Source organism: Anser brachyrhynchus, assembly GCF_964034855.1.
Source record: "Anser brachyrhynchus genome assembly, chromosome: 30".
Lineage (NCBI taxonomy): Eukaryota > Metazoa > Chordata > Aves > Anseriformes > Anatidae > Anser > Anser brachyrhynchus.
In genome coordinates this window covers 689,413-705,011 of record NC_137723.1, presented here as the reverse complement: position 1 = coordinate 705,011, position 15,599 = coordinate 689,413, and the positions used below count along the sequence as shown (strand labels likewise).

The following is a 15,599-nucleotide window of genomic DNA, read 5'->3' as shown; positions in this document are numbered from 1 at the left end:
ATGCAAATGTGTATCCACTTATTCACAAAACCTTCCATCTACACACCCTTACATTCTACTCAGAATCTCCGCAATTATTAACTCAGTTACATCCATGCACCTGTCTTTCCATTTATCCTTGTAACCACTCATCCATTCACACTTGTTTTCATCCATCTCTCCAGCTAGTCATCCACATAATCATTCAGACATCAGGAACAGTCAGCAGCCATCCAAGCAACCAGCAATTGATCTAGCCTTTGATTTAGCTGTTTGTTGACTGATCCCTTACTCTACCTATTCATGGAAGTGTTTCTTACTTTAATAATTCAATTATCCATTTTTCCAGTTCTCTATCCATCCAAACCTATATCCATCCCTCCATTCAATTGCCCTTTCTTCCATGTTCCACCTCCCCTTCATCACCCCTAAGATCCCATCCATCCATCCATCCGTCCATCCATCCAACCATCCATACATCCATCCACTCACCCACCTGCCCACATTTCAAGCAATATACACTGCCTCTTATAAACATCCACAACATAATTACAAGAACCCATCCTTCAAGCATTTCTGCCACTTACCTGCTGATCCTGCCAAAAGCCAGCATCTCTATATTCATGACTTGCCCCTGTCCCTCCATCCATTAAACAGGCATCACCCAAGAGATGCATTTATTTTCCAAAAGGCCCAAGGACCCTGGAAGGACACTGTGCCTGCTCCCACTTTTCTCCACAACCAAGATGTGAAGGGGACATGACATGCAGCAGCCCTCACCTGTGACAGCATCAGTGGAGATGGGGCCCAGACGTTTCCGTCCCCACATCCCATACAGGTTGAACTTGTAGCGGTGGGATGGTGACAGCCCTGGCACGGTCACTGTGCGGGAATCTCCGTCCACGGGCAGCACCTGTGGCTGGCCTTGTGCATCCTTGTACTGCACTGTGAAGGAGTCAAAGGTACCCTCCGGGATGCTCCATTCCAGCTGGACTGAGTCAGGGGTGACATGGGAGGCTGTCAGCTCGCCCAGGCGTGGCATGGATGGTGGTTGTGTTTCAGGCTCAACTGAGAGGACACAAAGCAGGCTATAAGAATTACCTGATTCCTTACTTCTGTGCTTTATTCCCCGCATTCCTCTCTCCCTGTTCACCTTCCTTCATCTCTCCATCTTTCCACTGGATGTGAACCCAGCAATTCATCTTATCATCGACGAATTCAACGAATCGTTTCTCCACATCTGAACACTATCTACCCATTTATTGTCTAGTGAAGTTGTCCATGTGCTCCTCAAAATCCATGCAGTATTCCATCCATCCAAAGATCTCACCACTCATTTATTCTTCCGTCCTTTCTTCCCTCAGAGTCTAGACAGATGATATTCAACTAGCCATCCACAAAGCCAAACACACGTGCAGAAATCCAGCCTTTTCTCCATTCTATCTAGCCACCTATCTATACACCTAACAATCTATTCTTCCATCTCCACAACTTTGTTGGCACTCATCCATTTAACCATTCTGCTGTTAGTGACAAAGACACGATCTCAGTTCCCACAGGGCAGAAGGGGCCCTGCAAAGACCTTTGCAAGACTCCCAACTTACTCCAAACTCATGTCCTGCAGGGGAAATAGACATGGCATTTATTAGCCCTCACCTGTGACAGCATCAGTGGAAACGGGGCCCAGACGTTTCCGTCCCCACATCCCATACAGGTTGAACTTGTAGCGGCGGGATGGTGACAGCCCTGGCACGGTCACTGTGCGGGAGCCACCATCCACGGGCAGCACCTGTGGCTGGCCTTGTGCATCCTTGTACTGCACTGTGAAGGAGTCAAAGGTGCCCTCAGGGATGCTCCATTCCAGCTGGACGGAGTTGGGGGTGATGTGGGAAGCCACGAGGTCACCCAGACGTGGCTCAGATGGTGGTTCCTTTTCTGTCTCGACTGCAGCTGCTACAGAGAGGACACAATGCAGGACACAAACATTCCCCCCTTCCATCCATCCTGTTTTCTATCCACCCATCCATGCAGCTATCCATCAGTTTATTGACTTAACTATCAATTCAGCATTTCATCCATCCTTCCGTCTCTCTACCCAGCTATACAGCTGTCTATCCCTCCACCTCTCCAGACTTGCCTACACCCATCCTTCCCCCCATTCCCCAGTCAGTAGCCAAGACATATTCCCACTTCTCAGAAGAGCCAAAGAGCTTAGATGGACCCTGTCCCTGTTTCCAAAGTGCTCCAAAACAAAGCTTTGCAAGGAACACGGACATGGCACGCAGCAGCCCTCACCTGTGATGGCATCAGTGGAGATGGGGCCCAGACGTTTCTGCCCCCACATCCCATACAGGTTGAACTTGTAGCGGTGGGATGGCGACAGGCCTGGCACGGTCACTGTGCGGGAACCACCATCCACGGGCAGCACCTGTGGCTGGCCTTGTGCGTCCTTGTACTGCACCGTAAAGGAGTCAAAGGTGCCCTCGGGGACGGTCCATTCCAGCTGGACTGAATTGGTAGTGATATGGGAGGCCATAAGCTCACCCAGGTGTGGCTCAGATATCAAATCTTCTGGCTCAACTGCAGCTGAAACAATGAGTGTACAATATTGAACATCCTTGCTCACTTTCTCCACCTTTTCATCGAAGTATTTCTTACTCCAATGATGCAGTAACACGATTTTTCAGTTCTCCATCCATCCATCCATCCATCCATCCATCCATCCATCCATCCATCCATCCATCCATCTTCCCAACCACCCTCCAAGCCATATAGCAACTCGTACATACAGATGGATATCGACAGCCAGTCTTCCAAAAAACTCTATGTTACTTCCTGCTGCTTAACCAGTGATCATGCCAAAACTCAGTAACTCCATATCCATAATTTTACTTGCCCCTTTCCCTCCATCCATTCACCAGGCATCACACAGGAGATGCATTCATTTCCCAGAAAGGCAAAGGAACCTGAATGGACACTCTCCCCGCTCTGACCTTTCTCTAAAACTCAGGTGTGTAAGGGACAAGGATGTGGTATGCAGCACCTCTCACCAGTGATTGCATCAGTAGAGACAGGGCCCAGACGTTTCCGCCCCCAAATCCCGTACAGGTTGAACTTGTAGCGGTGGGATGGTGACAACCCAGACACGGTCACTGTGCGGGACCCACCGTCCACAGGCAGTGCATGCGGCTGGCCTTGTGCATCCCTGTACTGCACCATGAAGGAGTCAAAGGTGCCCTCAGGGACCCTCCATTCCAACTGAACAGAGTCAGAGGTGATGTGGGAGGCCGTGAGCTCAACTAGGCGCGGCTTGGATGGTGGTTGCTTTTCCAGATTGACTGCAGCTGCAATAAGAGAACACAATTCAGGGTATAAACATTCCGCAGTGCTTCCATCCCTACCTCCCTCACTGCTTTTTACCATCTTTACATCAGTTTGTGTACTCCACAAGCCATTCTTCTATCCAGTTAAATCCAGTTGGAGCCCCCAGGGCTCAGTATTAGGGCCAGTTCTCTTTAATATCTTTATCGATGATCTGGATGAAGGGATTGAGTGTACCCTCAGTAAGTTCACAGATGACACTAAGTTAGGTGCATATGTCGATCTGCTCAAAGGTAGGAAGGCTCTGCAGGAGGATCTGTATAGGCTGGATTGATGGGCTGAGGCCAACTGAATGAAGTTCAACAAGGCCAAGTGCCAAGTCCTGCACTTGGGGCACAACAACCCTAAGCAGCACTACAGACTGGGAGATGAGTGGTTAGAAAGCTGCCTGGCAGAGAAAGGCCTGGGAGTATTGGTTGATAGTCGGCTGAATATGTGCCAGCAGTGTGCTCAGGTAGCCAAGAAGGCCAACAGCATCCTGGCTTGTATAAGAAACAGTGCGGCCAGCAGGACTACGGAAGTGATTGTCCCCCTGTACTCGGCTCTGGTGAGGCCGCACCTCGAGTACTGTGTTCAGTTTTGGGCCCCTCACTACAAGAAGGACATGGAGGTGCTCGAGCATGTCCAGAGAAGGGCAACAAAACTGGTGAGGGGTCTGGAGAACAAGTCTTATGAGGAGCGACTGAGGGAGCTGGGATTGTTTAGCCTGGAGAAGAGGAGGCTCAGGGGCGACCTTATCACTCTCTATAGGTACCTTAAAGGAGGCTGTAGGGAGGTGGGGGTTGGTCTATTCTCCCATGTGCCTGGTGACAGGATGAGTGGGAATCGGCTAAAGTTGGGCCAAAGGAGGTTTAGGTTGGATATTAGGAAGAACTTCTTTACCGAAAGGGTTGTTAGGCGTTGGAATGGGCTGCCCAGGGAGTGGTTGAGTCACCATCCCTGAAGGTCTTTAAAAAATATTTAGACGTAGAGCTTAGTGATATTGTTTAGTGGAGGACCTGTTAGTGTTAGGTCAGAGATTGGACTAGATGATCTTGGAGGTCTCTTCCAACCTAGATGATTCTGTGATTCTTTGATTCTGTGATAAATTAAACAGTTCATCCTTCCATCTCTGAACTCTGTTAACCCTTTTACCGTCTACTGAAGCTGTCCATGTAAACATTGATCTAATTATCCATCCTTCTCTCCACCCATCCTTTATTCATCCATCTGTCCATCCATTTATCAGAAGAATCATCCAACTGCCAATCAACCAGCCATCTCTTTATCCTTTGTGGTACATGTACATCTATCCATTCAGTCATTTGTCCATCTAATTCTGAGTACATATAAATGCATAATTTTTTCTATCTCATCTTCCAAACATCCACTCATCTATTTATCTGTCTAACCATTCTGGCTTCCACTCATCCAACCACCCATTTCCAGATTACTCTTAGCATTCAGAACACCTTGATAATATCCATGCAGTACTCCATCCATCCAAATGACTAATCACTCATTTATTCCTTCATCCACTCTTTCATCCAAAGAGCTAAATAGATGATAATCAACTCGCCATCCACAAAGCCAAACACACATACAGAAATTCATCCTTTTGCCCATTCTACTATCTAGACACCTACCTATACACCTGTCTAACAATCTATTCCTACATCTCCACAACTTCGTTGGCACTCATCCATTTAACCATTCCGCTGTTAGTGACAAAGATGTGATCTCAATTCCCACAGGGCAGAAGGGGCCCTGCAAAGACCCTTGCAAGACTCCTGACTTACTCCAAACTCATGTCCTGCAGGGGAAATAGACATGGCATGCATCAGCCCTCACCTGTGATGGCATCAGTGGAGATGGGGCCCAGACGTTTCTGCCCCCACATCCCATACAGGTTGAACTTGTAGCGGTGGGATGGTGACAGCCCTGGCACGGTCACTGTGCGGGAGCCACCATCCACGGGCAGCACCTGTGGCTGGCCTTGTGCATCCTTGTACTGCACTGTGAAGGAGTCAAAGGTACCCTCAGGGATGCTCCATTCCAGCTGGACGGAGTTGGGAGTGATGTGCGAGGCCACAAGGTCACCCAGGCGTGGCTCAGATGGTGGTTCCTTTTCTGTCTCGACTGCAGCTGCTACAGAGAGGACACAATGCAGGATACAAACATTACCCCTTCCATCCATCCGGTTTTCTACCCACCCATCCATGCAGCTATCCATCAGTTTATTGACTTAACTATCAATTCAGCGTTTCATCCATCCTTCCGTCTCTCTACCCAGCTATACAGCTGTCTATCCCTCCACCTCTCCAGACTTGCCTACACCCATCCTTCCCCCCATTCCCCAGTCAGTAGCCAAGACATATTCCCATTTCCCAGAAGAGCCAAAGAGCCTATATGGACCCTGTCCCTGTTTCCAAAGTGCTCCAAAACAAAGCTTTGCAAGGAACACGGACATGGCATACAGCAGTCCTCACCTGTGACAGCATCACTGGAGATGGGGCCCAGATGTTTCTTCCCCCACATCCCATACAGGTTGAACTTGTAGCGGTGGGATGGTGACAGCCCTGGCACAGTCACTGTGCGGGAACCACCATCCACGGGCAGCACCTGTGTCTGACCTTGAACATCCCTGTACTGCACTGTGAAGGAGTCAAAGGTGCCCTCAGGGATGCTCCATTCCAGCTGGATTGAGTTGGGTGTTATGTGGGAGGCCACGAGCTCCCCCATGTGGGGCTCCGATGGTGGTTCCTCTTCCACTTCGACTGCATCTGTAAAACAGAGGGTAAAGTGCAGGGCATAAACATTTGTCTGTCCTGCCTTCCCTTCCTCCCTCATTTCATTGCTCCTTTTTTTTGTCAGTTTGTTTACTCAACAATCCATCCTTCCGTGCATGAATTAAACAGATCATCCCTCCATCTCTGAAATCTATCTACCCATTCATCATCTACAGCAGCATTCCATGTAAGCATTGAACTAACTATCCATCCTTCTGTCCATCACCTTTCTATTCATCCATCTGTCCATACATTCATGAGTTCAATCATCCAACTGCCAACAAACTCAACCAGTGAGTCATTTCTCTTTCCTTTGACATAGCTGTTTGTGCAAACCTGCATTTACCCATCTGTTTCCCCCAAACCTGCATGCATTTACCTATCTGTTTCTCAGTCCATATATGCATGCATTTCTCTATCCAATCTTCCTAACATCAATTCATCTATTTTTCCATTTAACCATGCTGGCTTCCATTCATACAACCACCCATTTCCAAATTTCTCTCTGCATTCAGAAGGCTTCGAGTCTATCCAGTACTCCATCCATCCAACAATCTCACCATTCATCTACTTTTTTTCATCTGTACTTCCATCAAAAAAGCTAGACAGATGATAATCAACCAGACATCAAACAAGCGAAACATGTATCCAAAATACTTTAATTCCATCCATACTACATCCATCCAGTGGTCTCACCAATCATTTATTCCTCTATCAATTCTTCCATCCAAACTACTGAACAGATTACAATCAACCCACCATCCAACAAGTGAAACAAGAATTCAAAAATCCACCCTTTCGTCAACTATTTGATCTAACCACCTATTTGTACATTTATCTAACAATAAATCCCTCCACCTCTCCAAAAGTACCTGCATTCATCCACCCATTCATCCATTCCCCAGACAGTGACCAAGACATGTTCCCATTTCGCACAGGACTGAAGGAACATACCGCAGGACTTCACAAGGTTCCTGCCAGACTCCAAACTCACAACACAAAAGGGACATGGGCATGGAATGCAGCAGCCCTCACCTGTGACAGCATCAGTGGAGATGGGGCCCAGACGTTTCCGTCCCCACATCCCATACAGGTTGAACTTGTAGCGGTGGGATGGCGACAGGCCTGGCACGGTCACTGTGCGGGAACCACCTTCCACGGGCAGCACCTGCGGCTGGCCTTGTGCATCCTTGTACTGCACTGTGAAGGAGTCAAAGGTGCCCTCGGGGACGCTCCATTCCAGCTGGACTGAGTCAGGGGTGACGTGGGAGGCTGTGAGCTCCCCCAGGTTTGGTTCGGATGGTGGTTCCTTTTCCAGCTGGACTGCAGCTGCAATGCGGAGGGCACATTGAAGGACATAAACATCCCCCCTTCCATCTGTCCAACTTTCTATCCATCCATTCATGCAACTATACACCACTTTATTGAACTAACCAGCAATTCAGCATTTCTTCCATTCTGCCATCTCTCCAACTGACTATCCATCTGTCTACCACTATGTCCCTTCATCTCTCCAAACTTGCCTGCACTCATCCATCCGTGCATTCCCCAGTCAGAGGCCAAGAAATGTAACTGTTTCCCTGATGGGGCAAGGACCCTAGAAGGTCTCTGACCCCAAGCCCACCCAACTCCAAAACCAAGGCATGCAGGAGACACAGACATGGCACACAGAAGCCTTCACCTGTGATGGCATCAGTGGAGACAGGGCCCAGACGCTTCCGGCCCCACATCCCATACAGGTTGAACTTGTAGTGGCGGGATGGCGACAGCCCTGGCACGGTCACTGTACGGGAACCACCATCCACAGGCAGCACCTGTGGCTGGCCTTGTGCATCCTTGTACTGCACCACAAAGGAGTCAAAGGTACCCTCAGGGGCACTCCATTCTAGCTGGACGGAGTCAGGGGTGACGTGGGAGGCTGTGAGGTCGCCCAAGCGTGGCTCGGATGGTGGTTCCTTTTCCGGCTCTACTGCAGCTGCAGCATGGAGGACACATTGCAGGGCATAAACATTTTGCAGTCCATCCGTCCATCAAGTCTTCCCTTCACTCTTCCATACAACTATCTATCAGTTTATTATTCCATCCCTCCATCCATTAACCAGGTACCACACAAGAGATGCACGTGTTTCCCAGAAGTGCCAAGGACTTTGGAAGCAGCCTATCTCTGCTCCCACTGAGAATCCAAACCAAGGCGTCCAAGGACATGGACACGGAACGCAGGAACCCTCACCTGTGACAGCATCAGTGGAGATGGGGCCCAGACGTTTCCGCCCCCACATCCCATACAGGTTGAACTTGTAGCGGCGGGATGACGACAGCCCTGGCACGGTCACTGTGCGGGTATCTCCGTCCACAGGCAGCACCTGTGGCTGGCCTTGTGCATCCTTGTATTGCACTGTGAAGGAGTCAAAGGTGCCCTCGGGGACACTCCATTCTAGCTGGATGGAGTCAGGGGTGACGTGGGAGGCTGTGAGGTCACCCAGGTGTGGCTCGGATGGTGGTTCCTTTTCTGGCTCTACTGTAGCTGCAACGTGGAAGACACATTGCAGGACACAAACATTTCGCAGTCCATCCATCCATCAAGCCTTCCCTTCACTCATCCATACAACTATCTATGAATTTATTAACCTAACCATCAACCCTCACACTTGTGCAATAAATTCATCATCCCCTCAACTGTCAACTCATCCAAACATCCACCTTAACATCCCTATAACCATCACAAAACAAAACCTTCCTTCCAACCATCCATCCACCCTTCTACTCAGCCACCCATCCAGGTATTCATCCAGATAATCATCCAGTCATCAAGCACCTTGACTGACCGTCCAAACAAACAGCCAGTGAACTAAACTTCCATGATACCAACCATTCATCCTAAAAACCACCCAAGACATATCCTCACTCTTATAGACTAAAAGACATCCACAGCCAGACACCCTTCCAAAAATACATCCTTTTATCTTTCCTGCCACTTATCTGTAGATCCTGCCAAACAGCGCACTCTGTCCATAGCTGCAACCTTCCTTACACCATCCTTGCAGATGACACCAAGTGGGGGGGAAGTGTCGATCTGCTGGAGGGTAGGAAGGCCCTGCAGAGGGACCTGGGCAGGCTGGATCAATGGGCAGAGGCCAATGGGATGAGGTTCAACATGACTAAGTGCCGGGTCTTGCACTTTGGTTACAACAACCCCATGCAATGCTACAGGCTTGGGGCAGCATGGTTGACAAGCTGTGCAAAGGAAAAGGATCTGGGGGTGTTGATCGAAGCTTGCAAGAACATGAGCTGGCAGTGTGCTCAGGTGGCAAAGAAGGTCAAGGGCATCCTGGCTTGTATCAGGAATAGTGTAGCCTTCAGGAACAGGGAGGTGATCATCCCCCTGTACTCTGCTCTGGTGAGGCCACACCTCGAGTACTGTGTTCAGTTTTGAGCCCCTCACTACAAGAAGGACATTGAGGCCCTGCAACGTGTTCAGAGAAAGGCTACAAAGCTGGTGAAGGGCCTGGAACACAAGTCCTATAAGGAGCGCTTGAAGGAACTGGGCTTGTTTAGTCTGGAGAAGAGGAGGCTCAGGGGAGACCTTATGGCTCCCTACAACTACCTGAAAGAAAGCTGTGGGAAGCTGGGGGTCAACCTCTTCTCGCAGATATATAACAATAGGATTAGCGGGAATGGCCTCAAGATGTGCCAGGGGAAGTTCAGGCTGGAAATTAGGAGACGTTTCTTCTCAGAAAGTGTAGCCAGGCATTGGAACGGGTTGCCCAGGGAGGTAATGGAGTCACCGTCCCTGGGGGTGTTTAAGGAAAGGTTGGAAGTGGTGCTTAGGGACATGGTTTAGTGGAAGATATAGCTGGTGGAGGGATGCTTGGACCAGATGATCTTGGAGGTCTTTCCAACCTTAATGACTCTATGATTCTATCCTTCCATCCCTCTATCCATTAACCAGGTACCACACAAGAGATGCACCTGTTTTCCAGAAGTGCCAAGGACTTTGGAAGCAGCCTACCTCTGCTCCCACTGAGAATCCAAACCAAGGCGTCCAAGGACATGGACAGGGAACACAGGAACCCTCACCTGTGACAGCATCAGTGGAGATGGGGCCCAGACGTTTCCGCCCCCACATCCCATACAGGTTGAACTTGTAGCGGCGGGATGGCGACAGCCCTGGCACCGTCACTGTGCGGGAACCACCATCCACGGGCAGCACCTGTGGCTGGCCTTGTGCATCCTTGTACTGCACCACAAAGGAGTCAAAGGTACCCTCAGGGACACTCCATTCCAGCTGGACTGAGTCAGGGGTGACGTGGGAGGCTGTGAGGTCGCCCAAGCGTGGCTCGGATGGTGGTTCCTTTTCTGGCTCTACTGCAGCTGCAGCATGGAGGACACATTGCAGGGCATAAACATTTTGCAGCCCATCCATCCATCAAGTCTTCCCTTCACTCATCCATACATCTATCTATCAATTTATTATTCCATTATTCCATTATTCCATTAACCAGGTACCACACAAGGGATGCACGTGTTTCCCAGAAGTGCCAAGGACTTTGGAAGCAGCCTACCTCTGCTCCCACTGAGAATCCAAACCAAGGCGTCCAAGGACATGGACACGGAACACAGGAACCCTCACCTGTGACAGCATCAGTGGAGATGGGGCCCAGACGTTTCCGCCCCCACATCCCATACAGGTTGAACTTGTAGCGGCGGGATGGTGACAGCCCTGGCACGGTCACTGTGCGGGAATCTCCGTCCACGGGCAGCACCTGTGGCTGGCCTTGTGCATCCTTGTACTGCACTGTGAAGGAGTCAAAGGTGCCTTCAGGAATACTCCATTCCAGCTGGACGGAGTCAGGGGTGACGTGGGAGGCTGTGAGGTCGCCCAGGTGTGGCTCGGATGGCGGTTCCCTTTCCAGCTCAACTGCATCTGTAACACAGACCACACAGTACAGGACATAAATTCCAATCTGTCTGTCAAACTAAGTACTATTCCATCCATCAATGCAACCTTCCATCAGGTTTAACAGCAACCTTCCATGCATACATCATTATGCTCAATTCAGCATCACCCCAACTATACACTGAACCAAACATCCACACCCACCCACCCTTCCTTTGTAACCACATGAGACCACACTTCCAACCATCCTCTCACCCTACTGTTCATCCATCCATCCATCCATCCATCCATCCACCCACCCACCCACCCGAACAGCTAAACCTTCAGTCATCAAGGACCTTCACCGACAATCCAAGCAACCAGCCATTTAGCTCTTTCCCCACTGCTCCCTTCTTCCACCTGTTCATAGAAATATTTCTTACCCCAGTAAACCAATCATTCATTTTTCCAGTCCTCCATCCATCCAAACCTAAGTTCACCCATACACCCATCTAATTGTCTTTTACTTCATGTTCCATCTTCCATTCACTATCCCTTTTTTCCAGCTGTCCATCAATCCATTTATTCATTGATCCACGCACCGCCCACACATATACCAAACAATATACCCACTCTTACAGACAGACATCCACTATGAAACAACCTACCAAAAATCCATCCTTTCACCCTTCCAGTCACTTAACTGGTGATCATGCCAAAAAAAGAGTATTTCCATATCCATAACTTCACTGTCCCGTCCCTCCATCCTTCTGTCCATTCACTAGGCATCACGCTAGCTGTGCACCCATTTTCCAGAAGGGCCAAGAACCCTGGAAGGATACTGCCCCCACTCTCTCCCCGTTCCAAAACAAAGGCGTGCAAGGGACATGGGCATGGCACACAGATGACATCAGTCAGTCTTACCTCGTCAGCTGATGCAGTCACACCATCACAGAAGGCCATCAGAATGCTCAGGCCTGATTTACCCTTAGTGAAGTCATGCTAGCTGTCTCAGATCACCTCCTTTACTGCAAAGCTAATAAACCCACCATCCAATAAGCCAAACAGGCATACAAAAATACAGATTTTTGCCCATCCGAACATCTAGCCACCCATCTAAACATCTGACTACTGATCTATCCCTCCTTCTCCGCAACCTGGCTGACATTCGACCATTCATCCATTCTCCAGACAGTGACCAAGGCATGTTCCCATTTCCCACAGAGCAGAAAGAACCCAGCACAGGCCCTTGCAAGCTTCCTGACTTAAGCCAAATACAGCACACAGGGAGAGTGGACTTGACAAAACTTGTCCTCACCTGTGACAGCATCAGTGGAGATGGGGCCCAGACGTTTCCGCCCCCACATCCCATACAAGTTGAACTTGTAGCGGCGGGATGGTGACAGCCCTGGCACGGTCACTGTGCGGGAATCTCCATCCACAGGCAGCACCTGTGGCTGGCCTCGTGCATCCTTGTACTGCACCACAAAGGAGTCAAAGGTGCCCTCGGGGATGCTCCATTCCAGCTGGACAGAGTCAGGGGTGACGTGGGAGGCTGTGAGTTCCCCCAGGTGTGGTTCAGCTGGTGGTTCCTTTTCTGGCTGGACTGCAGCTGCAACATGGAGGGCACAAAGGAGTCTATTCCCCGAGTCCTTCCATATCTTCCTTCCTTCCTCTCTCCCTCCCTCCCTTCCTCCCTTCTTCTCTTCTCTTTCTTTCTCCCCTTCACCTCCCTTTATCCCTCCACCTTCCCATTGGTGTGCTCAACAATCCATCCTTCCATCCATAAATTAAACAAATAATCTATCTCTGAACTCTCATCCGGCCATTCATCATCTACAGAAGCTGTCCATGTAAGCATTGAACCATCTTCATCCATCCTGCTGTCCATATCAATCCTTCTATTCATCCATCTCTCCATACATTCATCAGAAGAATTATCCAACTGCCAAGAAACTCAACCAACCAGTCATTTCTCTTTCCTTTGAAATAGCTGTTTGCGTGAACATCCGTCCATCCATCCGTCCATCCATCCATCCATCCAGTCATTTGTCCATCTGACTCTCAGTCCATGTATTCATTCCCTTCTCCATCCTATCTTCCAAGCATGCATTCATCTGGTTTTCCATCTAACCATTTTGTTTTCCATTCATCCAACACCCCATTTCAGATTCTTCTTTACATGCACAAGACCTTGTTTCTATCCAGCACTTCATCTGCTCAATGAACTCAAAATTCATTCATTCTTCTCTCTGTTCCTTTATCCAAAAAGCTACACAGATGATAATCTGCCACCCAACAAGCCAAACAGGCATACAAAAATACAGACTTTTGCCTATCCAAACATCTAGCCACCTACCTAAACACCTGACTACTGATCTATCCCTCCTTCTCCGCAACCTGGCTGACACTCAACCACTCATCTATTCTCCAGACAGTGACCAAGACATGTTCCCATTTCCTGCAGAGCAGAAGGAACCCATCATGGGCATTCATGAGGTTCCTGACTGAATCCAAACTCACTGTATACAGGGACCATGGATTTGGCATGCATCAGCCGTTACCTGTGACAGCATCAGTGGAGATGGGGCCCAGACGTTTCTGCCCCCACATCCCATACAGGTTGAACTTGTAGCGGTGGGATGGTGACAACCCTGGCACGGTCACTGTGTGGGAATCTCCGTCCACGGGCAGCACCTGTGGCTGGCCTTGTGAATCCTTGTACTGCACTGTGAAGGAGCCAAAGGTGCCCTCGGGGACACTCCATTCCAGCTGGACTGAGTCAGGGGTGATGTGGGAGGCTGTGAGCTCCCCCAGGTTTGGTTCGGATGGTGGTTCCTTTTCCAGCTGGACTGCAGCTGCAATGCGGAGGGCACATTGAAGGACATAAACATCCCCCCTTCCATCCGTCCAACTTTCTATCCACCCATTCATGCAACTACACACCACTTTATTGAACTAACCAGCAATTCAGCATTTCTTCCATTCTGCCATCTCTCCACCTGACTATCCATCTGTCTACCACTATGTCCCTTCATCTCTCCAAACTTGCCTGCACTCATCCATCCGTGCATTCCCCAGTCAGAGGCCAAGAGATGTAACCGTTCCCGTGGCGTGGCAACGACCCTAGAAGGTCTCTGACCCCAAACCGACCCAACTCCAAAACCAAGGCATGCAGGAGACACAGACATGGCACACAGAAGCCTTCACCTGTGATGGCATCAGTGGAGACAGGGCCCAGACGTTTCCGTCCCCACATCCCATACAGGTTGAACTTGTAGCGGCGGGATGGTGACAGCCCTGGCACGGTCACTGTACGGGAACCACCATCCACAGGCAGCACCTGTGGCTGGCCTTGTGCATCCTTGTACTGCACCACAAAGGAGTCAAAGGTACCCTCAGGGACACTCCATTCTAGCTGGACAGAGTCAGGGGTGACGTGGGAGGCTGTGAGGTCGCCCAAGCGTGGCTCGGATGGTGGTTCCTTTTCTGGCTCTACTGCAGCTGCAGCATGGAGGACACATTGCAGGGCATAAACATTTTGCAGTCCATCCATCCATCAAGTCTTCCTTTCACTCATCCATACATCTATCTATCAATTTATTATTCCATTGCTCCATCCATTAACCACGTACCACACAAGAGATGCATGTGTTTCCCAGAAGTGCCAAGGACTTTGGAAGCAGCCTACCTCTGCTCCCACTGAGAATCCAAATCAAGGTGTCCAAGGACATGGACACGGAACGCAGGAACCCTCACCTGTGACAGCATCAGTGGAGATGGGTCCCAGACGTTTCCGTCCCCACATCCCATACAGGTTGAACTTGTAGCGGCGGGATGGTGACAGCCCTGGCACGGTCACTGTGCGGGAATCTCCGTCCACGGGCAGCACCTGTGGCTGGCCTTGTGCATCCTTGTACTGCACTGTGAAGGAGTCAAAGGTACCCTCAGGGACACTCCATTCTAGCTGGATGGAGTCAGGGGTGATGTGGGAGGCTGTGAGGTCATCCAGGCGTGGCTCGGATGGTGGTTCTTTCTCCTGCTCTACTGCACCTGCAACATGGAAGACACATTGCAGGACACAAACATTTCGCAATCCATCCATCCATCAAGCCTTCTCTTCACTCATCCATACAACTATCTATTAACCTAACCCGCAGCCCTTACGCTTGTGTACGAAATTCAGCATTCCCTCCCTCCCTGCATCCATCTATCCTATCAATCTTCCTACCAACCATCCAAGACATATCCTCGCTATTACAGACCAACAGATATTCACAACCAGAGATCCTTCCAAAAATACATCCTTTCTGCTTTCCTGCCGCTTATCCACAGATCCTGCCAAACAGCGCACTCTGTCCATATCCACAAGTTTTGTTGCCCATGTCTCTCTATCCCTCCATCCATTAACCAGCTACCACATAAGAGATGTTCCAGTTTCACTCAGCCATCTATGCAACTCTCCATCACTTTATTGACCCAACCATCAATGCAGAATGAACATTTTTTGGGAAAGGCCTATAGAATGAAAAGAAGTACCTATCTATCAATCTCTTAAAGGAGAAGGAACAATGGTGATGAGATACTAAATACTT

The 15,599-nt window shown here is 49.6% G+C and overlaps 1 protein-coding gene across 39 annotated transcripts in view; it reads right to left on the bottom strand.

Annotated features, from left to right (window-relative positions):
• Positions 1–15,599, bottom strand: part of TNXB (tenascin XB) — a 42,401-nt gene that overhangs the window by 13,952 nt on the left and 12,850 nt on the right. For 13 of the 39 annotated variants that reach the window (XM_080571275.1, XM_080571254.1, XM_080571253.1 and 10 more), the window contains 15 exons: positions 14,764–15,057; positions 14,215–14,508; positions 13,569–13,862; positions 12,323–12,616; positions 10,759–11,052; positions 10,206–10,499; positions 8,359–8,652; positions 7,810–8,103; positions 7,164–7,457; positions 5,829–6,122; positions 5,191–5,487; positions 3,030–3,323; positions 2,275–2,565; positions 1,636–1,932; positions 760–1,047 (listed from right to left, as the gene is read on the bottom strand). In XM_080571275.1, coding sequence (XP_080427401.1) covers positions 760–1,047; positions 1,636–1,932; positions 2,275–2,565; positions 3,030–3,323; positions 5,191–5,487; positions 5,829–6,122; positions 7,164–7,457; positions 7,810–8,103; positions 8,359–8,652; positions 10,206–10,499; positions 10,759–11,052; positions 12,323–12,616; positions 13,569–13,862; positions 14,215–14,508; positions 14,764–15,057 — 4,407 coding nt within the window. The remainder of the gene's footprint in view (positions 1–759; positions 1,048–1,635; positions 1,933–2,274; positions 2,566–3,029; positions 3,324–5,190; positions 5,488–5,828; positions 6,123–7,163; positions 7,458–7,809; positions 8,104–8,358; positions 8,653–10,205; positions 10,500–10,758; positions 11,053–12,322; positions 12,617–13,568; positions 13,863–14,214; positions 14,509–14,763; positions 15,058–15,599) is intronic. The other 26 variants (XM_080571256.1, XM_080571274.1, XM_080571257.1 and 23 more) reach the window with 22 other exon arrangements.